The 12,866-nt window shown below is 38.3% G+C and overlaps 1 protein-coding gene across 1 annotated transcript; it reads right to left on the minus strand.

Moving 5' to 3' along the window:
• Positions 1-1,783: 1,783 nt before the first annotated feature.
• Positions 1,784-9,129, minus strand: LOC308701436 (uncharacterized protein). Its single transcript, XM_081383731.1, has 6 exons — positions 8,898-9,129; positions 8,218-8,547; positions 7,584-7,913; positions 7,129-7,251; positions 6,983-7,008; positions 1,784-4,393 (listed from the first exon to the last, which is right to left on the minus strand). Exons 1-6 carry the CDS (start codon positions 8,947-8,949, stop codon positions 4,334-4,336), a joined length of 921 nt encoding a protein of 306 aa, XP_081239857.1. The 5' UTR covers positions 8,950-9,129; the 3' UTR covers positions 1,784-4,333.
• Between the last annotated feature and the right edge of the window lie 3,737 nt (positions 9,130-12,866).

Genomic DNA, 12,866 nt, shown 5'->3' on the forward strand with positions numbered 1-12,866 from the left:
AAAATCTATTGTAGCCTAATAATTTGTATATTATATCATTCATTCAGTAACATTTGTCTGATAGTTTCAGATTCTTGTTGTTTTCCTGTTATGAATCTACTGTTGTCTTACTGTTTTCCTTACAATGAAAATTTGCTTAAAATTAAGGATTAAGTAGGGGAGAGCAGGGGCGAAAGTACCATTTTTCAGAAAAACATAATTTGAAAAGATGATGTTTTAGACATAGATATAGTCTATTTTGCTGTGGTCAGTCACTCACAAGTGTGGTCTATCAATACCAGGTGGTATTTTGTAAAAATGTAGAAGGACTTCAGTATAATTTCACTTTAAACTTAAGACTGCTCATGTTACTTTCGACCCCGTCAGTTGGCACGAAAGTAACACACAGGTGGGTCAAAAGTAACACAACAATATACAAGCTAGATTTTTTTGTGTTACTCTTGTTTTTTTTTTGTTTTTTTTTATTATAATATACCTGAGTATATGACCTTGTTAACATGTAACTGCAAACATATTTTGGCCTTTATATTTGCAAAAAAATTGTTAATTTACATTTTCATTTTAAATTTCAGTTTCATCAATGTTTCAAATAACCCAACAGTACAAACTTGAATTGTTTAGACTATTTTTTTTATTGGCAATGTCAATCTATTTTATAAAATGTGTTTTCAACATGAACAATATGAAAATTAAATTAAATTAGCATAATATAAATTCTCAACATAATGTAACAATAGTCATGTTTCCATCAAGTTTTTATGCATAAATTTAAAATCTGCATTAAAACATCAGGATGGAAACCCTACAAAATTCATAGGTGGAGGTGGAAAAGCTATAAGGTATGGCTAAAACCTAAATGTGACTAAGGTAAATGGAAACAGATTGAGTGAATAAAAATGGTGACACAGAAATCAGCTGATTTAAATGTGAATGCCCTCTCATAAACATCTGGCTGAATCAGACCTCTATCTGTCTTACTGACTCACTCTTGCCATATTCTGTTGGTATAATATGACATAAACATGTTTTAATAAATGCTGCAACACAGAGAAAGTCACCACATTAGCAGCGCGACAAAAGAAACACTTGTTTTCACTACAAGTGTTACTTTTGTCCCGACAGGAACTCCTGACATTTAAAACCGATTTACTTTTATACTGAAAAACTCTGACAAGGCAAACTTCAGGATGTGTTACAGCACTTAATAACCTGTAGATTGATCATTACTGTGTGACATGAAACGAAAAACACAACTTGTAATTAGAAAAAAAGTACCGCTTCAGTAATTTACTTATCGAACTCGAAAACTGCTTACCGGACCTAACCGCGGGAAACGATGACGAATTCACGTGATATTTGGCAGCTCCGTCAAGGGTTGCGGACTAAACATGCTGTCATAGCTTGAAATGCTAATATAGTCAGGTCTCTGAGAAAATCGCTTTGTTACTTTCGTCCCGCGTTACTTTCGCCACAGTTCTCCCCTACTTTTGAATTGAAATTTCAGAGTAATATAGTCATATTTTGAGATTTTTGGTTTTGGTTTCAGACAAAGTGTAAAGAAAACATTCAAAATACTGTTTATTCTATTGCACTTCATTTGCGTCTGTAGATTTTAATTAGATTACATTTTTAAAGTCCATTTTCTCAAAATGACCCACTTCAGTAGAACTTTTAGATACTTAAAACGTATGTAAGGTTTTGACTATACTAAAGCATAACAATACTGTAATAAACCTTGTTGAGCCCCAAGCACTACGTCCATCAAAATAATCTTACACAGCCAGCTGTTTCCAGTTTTAATAAAAGGGACTTTTTTTAAAACTCATCACACACAGAGAAGGGGAAAATAAGGCAGTTTAAAACACATTTTTAGACTGTCTTTGGTTTACTAAAGTTTTAAGGAGAAAATCCTCAACAATGTTGACTGATGAATTCTCACATGGTTTGTCATGCATTAAAGGGCACCTATTATGACTCTTAACACAATATGTAAAATAAGTCTCTGATGTCCCCAGAGTATGTATGTGAAGTTTTAGCTCAAAATACCCAACAGATAATTTTTTTACAGCATGTTTAAATTGTCAATTTTTGGAGCTCAGAAAAACACACCGTTTTAGTGTGTATCCCTTTAAATGCAAATGACCTGCTGCTGCCGGCCCAAGGGGCGGAGCCTCACGAGCTCACGCTCAGAGGACAATCTCATCTGATAATATCAGAACATAAACTCTCAGTTGCAGTGTTCATTTCGACTCGGAGTCGGACAATAATGCCCACAGAGCCAGAGAATACTGTATGGAGATAGAACAGGTATAGTGTAGTTTAATTATGGTTATAACTTATTTGTCATCTGCTTTTATCCACTATTAATACAAGCCTGCTGTAGCAAACCGTGTTCAAATGATGACCAAAATATACTGACAAGTTCAGTGAAGTTTATTGTACATCACAAAAGATGAGCGTTGGTTTTACTCCAGAGAATAAACACTGAATAAACACAGTAAAAGAAGTGCGCATTAAAGACTTATAAACTCTCTCTCTCTCCCTTTCATTATCAACAACATACACAGCGAAGTACACAAAACACTCGTTACAACTAACAGTAAACAAATACACACCTTTTCAGTGGGTGCTAAATAAACTGGTAAACCTTATATCTGTAAAATGACTCGAAGAGCTGTCATAAAGAGCGTGCTCTCACTTTCATTTCTGCCGTGATCAGTAACGTTAGTCCTGTCGCTCTGGAGACTGTAAGCTGGATCACAAACAGTACAGATCCATCCTCGAGTAACAACGAGAGTAAATGAAGACTGATATGTTCATTCTTACATCCAACAACAAAACACCTCAATCGCTTAGGAGACATTCTTGTCTACAGCTGCTCAAGCGTCGAAACACTGGCGGACTCTGTGTCCAGCTCACTCAGGGCGGGTCTATGCTCAATCTGCAGTGTCAATCAACAGTCGTGGGAGGGGCCTGTGCAAAGTGACGTCACATTTCCCCGAATCTGAGAACAGCTTGTTCTGAGACAATGCTTATGATTTATGGGGATTATAAAAAAAGCACTGAGTGTTTTTTTATCATTATAGGGTGGTTGTGTACACAGACTGCCAACACACATTTATGTTCAAACACCATGTAAAAGTGAATTTTGCATAATAGGTGCCCTTTAAAAGCACCAAATAGACATGTAAACAATACAAAGTTTAAAATAATACAATTTCACCCATTGTGTTGAAAAACGTTTAAGACCAATAATACTAATATGTGACAAAATCAATAAACTCAGCATAACGATAATAAAAAAAATGTCTCTGTGCATAACACATCACACCTCCTCACATAACGTCATAAATGAAAGAACCCGTCAGCGAAATAAACTGATCAAAACTTAAATGCTACAAAGGTTTTGTTAACAAACACGTTTGACTAAATAATGTTTTATTACCGTAGTTCGGGAGGAACATGTCAAAATAAGCTACTCTATTGCCACCTGCTGTCTACAATCAGTAATCAACATATCTACCCAATCAATATCTACCGAAATACTCTGTGTTCGTGCCAAATACCAAGATCAAAGCTCTCTCCCCGGACAGCACGCCAAATACGTTTACCAATTTAATCTATCCGACTTATTAAGTGTGAACTCGTGAAATGTTGTTTGGCGAATGTTGCAAATGTTTGTGTGGAAATCGTGCTGTAACATCTATCACATTAAGTACTTTATTCATTCAACAACAGCCGTATCATTTATGCATCCAGGTAAAGACATGGAGCATATTAAATAATCTTTTAACAGTCAGTTTCACTGACTATAAAAGAAATCAGTAAGATAGTTAATACTTGTGTGGTGCGCTGTAGATTGTGGATCTATAAAAATAATAAAATACAAAAACATTCTGTTCATAGACAGCCAACCAGTCTGACCAAAGGCACCTTGCTGGTTAAAAAAGTAAAACACCTGCATTTGTAACATAACAATATCAGCTTTTTTCCAGTAACAGCAACGATACCAGTAACACCACCTACAGTAGCAGTAGTGCAGACTCAACTCAATCCCTGAATACCTGCTGTTTGACTCACATCGGTTTTGAAGAAAAAATCATATTTGTGAACATTTGTGGGGGTTTCCAGTAAGCAGGTTGTGAGACATATTTAGATTTACAGATATGCAAATACACTGCTCAAAAAAATGTGAGTTTCAGCTGATGCTTCTCTCTCATTTTCCATTGCCTCTTCACATTCCTTCTCAATGAAAGTACCAGTGTAATAAATGGTTATATTGGTGTCTCACTGTCAGCCTCAGGCTGATTAGAGGACGTCCCATCAGTAGTGTTTAACAGTACGTCCTAATCTCACGCATCTCATGGGCAGTAGTCTCCTCTTCAGCATCATTCTGATTAAAGGAACACACACACACACAGAGAGACAATTAATTTTGCATTTCTTTCAGTGTTTGCAGAATATATAATAGTTTTATTCTCCTACATATTAAACACATTGTGTAAGAGCCATTGCATGTTTGTTGTAATTCCACTGTTGGAGTGCGGGTGAGTAATAGGAAGCACATTTTTGAGCGTGTCAGGACATGTGAGGGTGGAAGCAAACTTTTTCAAATTATTTACTGTGTTTGTTCATCAGAACTGTGAGTTTAATATGACATCTACAAGCATTGTGATAAATAAAGTTGATAAACGCAGCACTGGACTGAAAGTGTGTCTTTTGGATTTCACACATCAGAAACAACCCTACAACACCTCTAATGACAAGATAGCTCTCTAAATGAATCTTCAGTCTGATAAACTGAATCACAGTTTCATCTTCTGTACTACAATAATATAAAATGTTTCCACGCAATTGTCTGAAACAGTGAGATTTAACATAGCAACATTTATCTTTCCTAAATAGCTCTGCACATCCAATATGCTTGAACTATTGTATTAGTGAGCATTAATAAGACATTTTTATATTATTAAGATTATTTGAGAGTTAATTTATGATTTATTATACTGGCACTGCCTCACATGTGATGATCTGCTGTTGATTGCCTATATTTACGTTACACCCTGACCATATGCCAGGGTCGTAACAGCCAATGGAAAATAAATATATGATATTTATGCCACTGTTCTTTATTATAAAATAAAACAGCATGAGAGCAGCACTGTCTTGAACTGGTCAGTCATTACTGGTGTTTCTATACAATGACTTTTCAATCAAACCACATAAAACAAACATGTTGCAAACTCACAGATCTGAATCTGTTTTTTTAAAAACCACCCCTTACAATCCAAATGAAATTTAAATCAGATTTGGCAAAGTCATTCTGATAGATGTGGCTACACGTGACTTTTTTTATTCCGACTGTGCTGCTAGTCCTGTTGAAACGGATTTTTAGGATCTATGTAAATGGAGCTGCTTGTAGGGTATTTGTGTATCCGATTGGAATCTGATTTACAATTAGGCCCTGTTTACACCTGGTATTAAGATGCGCTTTGTCCGATCGGATCATAAGTAGACGAGGGAGACACGTTCCTGTTTACAACTGGTGTTTTAATCCATCTTTTGTCCACTTTCAACCACTTCTGTCCTGTTTACGCATTAGGTCAGTCTGCGGAGAGTAGTTGGTCTTTTGTGGCTGTTCGACATCCGACCACATGAGCGTTTACACTACTAAAGCAGTCCGGTCGATTGTATTTTCGACTGCCTCTGGTAGTGGTCAAAGTGGAAGCTAGAAACCTTTTAGACCCCGTTTACACCTGTATTTGGCAGGGTTAGGGTTAGGTCTTAATACCAGTTGTAAACATGGCCTTATTGACTGTCCACATTTTAACACTATTCAGATCCGATTTTTGAGTCCCGTGGCACTGTTTCGTTTTCCAGAGTATCTGCATTGCTTTCTGCAGAAATCACGTTGCATTGTTAGGCATACGCCAAAAACAACAACAGCAACATAAAGGGGCTTTCAATACAGATATTGTCTTAATTCATTTCCAGTCTCAAAGTTCAATTAGGGGCTGTTTACACCTGTCCACTTCATGCGTTTTCTCAGATCGGATAGCTATCTGATCGTGAAAAGACCAGGTGTAAATGCCCTCCGAAACGCATTCGAGACGGATTTGAATCCGATCGCTCAAACCACTTCAGGAGGAGGTCTGGGCCGCATTCCAGACGAAACTGGACAAGTGTAAATGCATCTGGTTGTTGAAACCACATATGTAAATTGTACTCCTCCCAAAAATGCTAAAAAATAAACGTGTGAGAGCGTGTTATAGGCTATATGTAATGTTATAGCCAGATATGACGATGCTACTGGAACACGCGCGTCACCGCAGATGAGAAGCTGAGCATCTATTCATCAAGCCAACGTGCAAACTGTCACAAATCAAAGTGAAAGTAAGTCGCAGACGCTTAACACACAATCATCATCATTAAAATTAAAGAAACGAAATGATCTTACCAGGGCTGTTGCTGCTCTCTCTTATTGCGGTCTTTGATTTAGAAATTTTAGCTGATGATCAAAAAAATGCAGCTCATATCCTTTGCTTTCGTGACGTGCACTCCATTAAATCTGCATATTGCGCGGGAACTGAAGATCGGATTTAAATCCGTTTCGCAAAAACACATTTATGTGACCAGGTGTAAATGGAATCGTTTTGATAAATCAGATAGCTATCCGATCTGAGAAAACACATGAAGTGGCCAGGTGTAAATAGCCCCTTACATTCTGTTCGACAGGCACTTTTCAGTAACACGACCTTGTTTCTGCAGCGACTTTCAGCATATTTTATGTGGTGTGAGAAAGTGGGATAAACCACGTGAAATTTTATCAGAGCGGTCAGACTGAAACGGATTTCCAGAACTGCGTTTGGAATAGGATTTCAAACCACATTTGAATGAAGCTCAAAACGGATTTGCCGTTCACACTTCACAATCTGATCGGACTTGAACTGACAGTCTGAAAGAGGCTATAGTGTGATCTTACCTGAGTATTGGGAGGTGATTCGCCATCTGTTTAATCATAATAAAAAACACAGATCACTTTGTTAATCAGAATAAAAATTTTGCATCTTGCAATTATTATTTACACACAATTTCCATCTTGGTAAATCAGCTATATGTAACACTCACCATTTCGTCCTGCTTGACGCTTGCGATAGTAAATCACACCAGCAGTTACAGCAGCAGCAACAACAAGCAGAACAACAACTATTCCTGCTACAGCTCCTGATGATAAACCTGAATCTGGAACAGCTAAAGACAGACAGACATTATTACTAGAGAGTCACTGATAATGACCAACATTAAAAATATCTCTGTCTGATATTTACACCTTTGTACTTTGGTCATCAATTGTATGACATTGATTTAACCATTAAAAGGCAGCTTCTTTTAATATAATAACAGCAGCTAAAACAGCATCACAACACTGTGTGCTCAAAAGGAAACAACATGTTCACAGAAAAACTAATTCTATGCATTTTTCATGTAATCTTTTCTTATTTACCACAATTAAAGGATTTACTAGATAGATTTAAAAAATAACTCTATTTTAAAATTGCTAATGGGAACTAAGTTATACTCACTAACAGTAACACCGAAGCGCTTCACACTGACAGCGCCGCTGATGTGACGAAGGCCGCTTCTGATCTTCAGTTTATAGAGTCCAGAGTGTGTGGTTCTGGTGTTTTTGATGGTCAGAGATCCAGTCTGATAATTCACCTCAACTCTGTCTTTGAATCTATTACACTGTTCATCTTCACAGAACTTACTCTGATCTCTAGTAATTTCAGCGATGAGAATGTCATTAAAATACCACATCATCACATCATTTGGGTTTCTTACTACTCCAGGATTTAAAGTAACAGATTCTCCCTCCTTAACTGACTTTTGATCGGTTTCTGTAGCAGGAACACCTGAAACACAAACCAACAGATGATTAAAAACTAAACATCAATGGTAAAGCACTGTGGATGTGAGTACAATTTCTCATGCTCTTTGAAAAGAAACATTTAGCCTATTTGCTCTGCACACACATTTTAAATATTATTTTACATTAAATCCTTTAACAGTAAATGTTTTGAAAGAGATAAACTAGTTTTCAAACAAAGTTTTAAACCGTATTAACGGCATTAAAATACAAGAGAGAAGAACACCTCTGAATGTTGATTTGTGATGCGATTTAAGCCTATTTAGCCTGCTAATCATAAATTGACTCACCATAAACAGTAACATTGAAGATCTTTTCACTGATGCTGCTGATGCTGATGAGCTTCAGTTCATAAAGTCCAGAGTCTGTGATTCTGGTGTTCATGATGGTCAGAGATCCAGTTTGATGATCCAGCATCAGTCTGTCTCTGAATCTCTCAGGACCATCTTCACACTGAACATCTGTACAGATATCACTGAGATCTCCACTGATTTCAGCTATTCGAATGTCATTAAAATACCACTTAATATCTTCTTGTTGCTTTGTTTCAACATAAGTGTGTAGAGTGACTGAATCTCCCTCCTTTGCTATCACTCCGACAATATCAGCATAGAAAAGAACTGAAAAAGAAATTAAGTTATTTATGCGCCAAACAAAAATAAACAACAGGTAAGTGCTGAGAAAATGTTTATCTAATGATGATCATAAAGGTTGAGTAGAGAAATTCGTCTGGATTCATAATGTAACATCATTGATTTATACATTCACTCAACAGACTAAATGAGTCTCATGAACTTAAACTTGATTAACATCATATAAGCCAGAAAAAACCCCAAAGATAATCGTGCTTTTAATCACAAAACATTGTTTTTATTTTTAGTACTAGTTTGAAAACACGTGGGATGTAACTATAGGCACTTTCGTTTTAAATCGTAACAGACAGAGAGAGATTGTAACATAAATGTCTTACCATGGTCGAATAAAAACAATAACACCAATAACACATTTAATCGATCCGCCATTTTCACACAAAAATAAAAGAAAAATAAATCACTTTACAGTCTAAATCTGCATTCTGTATGTTTACCGCGAAGCCCTAAGTTACCCCCCACCCCCATTCTTTCCTTTCCCTTCTCCTTCCAGGAGTTTCAGTCAGGGTTTCTTTCTATGGTTTCAGTACAGCATAAAAACTGTGACGTTGTAGAGTAGGCGTTCTCCTAATTCCGAATTTGCATGGGTACCGGTCATGCGCACTCCAACGGCGTTGTCATGTCAAAGTAAATTATTTCAAAGTCACACGCTAATATATTACACAATCGCACCATTAAAACAATCTGAAATATTGGCATACACCAGATACACGGACACATTTTTTAACAAAAATATAAAATGAAAAATAAGAAACGAAAATAAAATAAACTGTGTTGTGTATAGGCTAGTAAAGGTAGAGTGGATGAACTTAACCTTTCTCTACTGACCAGAAATATTTGTCACCCCAGATTAATGTAATACAATATAAACGTGCTGCACTTGTTTTCACTGATAATTGCATGATTCTTATAAACCTATAATACAAAGACAGGTAATTAGTGAAATGTACTGTCATTTATTAAAATGTAATATTACATGTGCATCAGATACCTGTGTGTGTTTACAGGGGTTTCATGCGATGTCCTAACTGAGTTACATGTTCATTAGACACCTAGTGTGTTTACAGGGGTTTCGATGTCCTAACATGAGTTACATGTTCATCAGACACCTGTGTGTGTTTACAGGGTTTTCACGAGAGATACCTGTTCTAACTGAGTTACATGTGCATCAGATACCTGTGTGTGTTTACAGGGTTTTCACAAGAGATACCTGTTCTAACTGAGTTACATGTGCATCAGACACCTGTGTGTGTTTACAGGGGTTTCACGAGAGATACCTGTTCTAACTGAGTTACATGTGCATCAGACACCTGTGTGTGTTTACAGGGGTTTCACGAGAGATACCTGTTCTAACTGAGTTACATGTGCATCAGATACCTGTGTGTGTTTACAGGGGTTTCACGAGAGATACCTGTTCTAACTGAGTTACATGTGCATCAGACACCTGTGTGTGTTTACAGGGGTTTCACGAGAGATACCTGTTCTAACTGAGTTACATGTGCATCAGATACCTGTGTGTGTTTACAGGGTTTTTTAATGCCAGATACCTGTCCTAACTGAGTTACATGTGCATCAGACACCTGTGTGTGTTTACAGGGGTTTCACGAGAGATACCTGTCCTAACTGAGTTACATGTTCATCAGACACCTGTGTGTGTTTACAGGGGTTTCACGAGAGATACCTGTTCTAACTGAGTTACATGTGCATCAGATACCTGTGTGTGTTTACAGGGGTTTCACGAGAGATACCTGTTCTAACTGAGTTACATGTGCATCAGATACCTGTGTGTGTTTACAGGGGTTTCACGAGAGATACCTGTTCTAACTGAGTTACATGTGCATCAGACACCTGTGTGTGTTTACAGGGGTTTCACGAGAGATACCTGTTCTAACTGAGTTACATGTGCATCAGACACCTGTGTGTGTTTACAGGGGTTTCACGAGAGATACCTGTTCTAACTGAGTTACATGTGCATCAGATACCTGTGTGTGTTTACAGGGGTTTCACGAGAGATACCTGTTCTAACTGAGTTACATGTGCATCAGACACCTGTGTGTGTTTACAGGGGTTTCACGAGAGATACCTGTTCTAACTGAGTTACATGTGCATCAGACACCTGTGTGTGTTTACAGGGGTTTCACGAGAGATACCTGTTCTAACTGAGTTACATGTGCATCAGATACCTGTGTGTGTTTACAGGGGTTTCACGAGAGATACCTGTTCTAACTGAGTTACATGTGCATCAGACACCTGTGTGTGTTTACAGGGGTTTCACGAGAGATACCTGTTCTAACTGAGTTACATGTGCATCAGATACCTGTGTGTGTTTACAGGGTTTTCACGAGAGATACCTGTTCTAACTGAGTTACATGTGCATCCGACACCTGTGTGTGTTTACAGGGGTTTCACGAGAGATACCTGTTCTAACTGAGTTACATGTGCATCAGATACCTGTGTGTGTTTACAGGGTTTTCACGAGAGATACCTGTTCTAACTGAGTTACATGTGCATCAGACACCTGTGTGTGTTTACAGGGGTTTCACGAGAGATACCTGTTCTAACTGAGTTACATGTGCATCAGACACCTGTGTGTGTTTACAGGGGTTTCACGAGAGATACCTGTTCTAACTGAGTTACATGTGCATCAGATACCTGTGTGTGTTTACAGGGGTTTCACGAGAGATACCTGTTCTAACTGAGTTACATGTGCATCAGACACCTGTGTGTGTTTACAGGGGTTTCACGAGAGATACCTGTTCTAACTGAGTTACATGTGCATCAGACACCTGTGTGTGTTTACAGGGGTTTCACGAGAGATACCTGTTCTAACTGAGTTACATGTGCATCAGACACCTGTGTGTGTTTACAGGGGTTTCACGAGAGATACCTGTTCTAACTGAGTTACATGTGCATCAGACACCTGTGTGTGTTTACAGGGGTTTCACGAGAGATACCTGTTCTAACTGAGTTACATGTGCATCAGACACCTGTGTGTGTTTACAGGGGTTTCACGAGAGATACCTGTTCTAACTGAGTTACATGTGCATCAGATACCTGTGTGTGTTTACAGGGGTTTCACGAGAGATACCTGTTCTAACTGAGTTACATGTGCATCAGACACCTGTGTGTGTTTACAGGGGTTTCACGAGAGATACCTGTTCTAACTGAGTTACATGTGCATCAGACACCTGTGTGTGTTTACAGGGGTTTCACGAGAGATACCTGTTCTAACTGAGTTACATGTGCATCAGACACCTGTGTGTGTTTACAGGGGTTTCACGAGAGATACCTGTTCTAACTGAGTTACATGTGCATCAGACACCTGTGTGTGTTTACAGGGTTTTCACGAGAGATACCTGTTCTAACTGAGTTACATGTGCATCAGATACCTGTGTGTGTTTACAGGGTTTTCACGAGAGATACCTGTTCTAACTGAGTTACATGTGCATCAGATACCTGTGTGTGTTTACAGGGGTTTCACGAGAGATACCTGTTCTAACTGAGTTACATGTGCATCAGATACCTGTGTGTGTTTACAGGGGTTTCACGAGAGATACCTGTTCTAACTGAGTTACATGTGCATCAGATACCTGTGTGTGTTTACAGGGTTTTCACGAGAGATACCTGTTCTAACTGAGTTACATGTGCATCAGATACCTGTGTGTGTTTACAGGGTTTTCACGAGAGATACCTGTTCTAACTGAGTTACATGTGCATCAGACACCTGTGTGTGTTTACAGGGGTTTCACGTGAGATACCTGTCCTAACTGAGTTACATGTGCATCAGACACCTGTGTGTGTTTACAGGGGTTTCGATGTCCTAACTGAGTTACATGTGCATCAGACACCTGTGTGTGTTTACAGGGGTTTCACGAGAGATACCTGTTCTAACTGAGTTACATGTGCATCAGACACCTGTGTGTGTTTACAGGGGTTTCACGAGAGATACCTGTCCTAACTGAGTTACATGTGCATCAGATACCTGTGTGTGTTTACAGGGTTTTTTAATGCCAGATACCTGTCCTAACTGAGTTACATGTGCATCAGACACCTGTGTGTGTTTACAGGGGTTTCACGAGAGATACCTGTCCTAACTGAGTTACATGTTCATCAGACACCTGTGTGTGTTTACAGGGGTTTCACGAGAGATACCTGTTCTAACTGAGTTACATGTGCATCAGATACCTGTGTGTGTTTACAGGGGTTTCACGAGAGATACCTGTTCTAACTGAGTTACATGTGCATCAGATACCTGTGTGTGTTTACAGGGGTTTCACGAGAGATACCTG

This window comes from Scardinius erythrophthalmus (assembly GCF_964197995.2).
Source record: "Scardinius erythrophthalmus genome assembly, chromosome: 14".
Lineage (NCBI taxonomy): Eukaryota > Metazoa > Chordata > Actinopteri > Cypriniformes > Leuciscidae > Scardinius > Scardinius erythrophthalmus.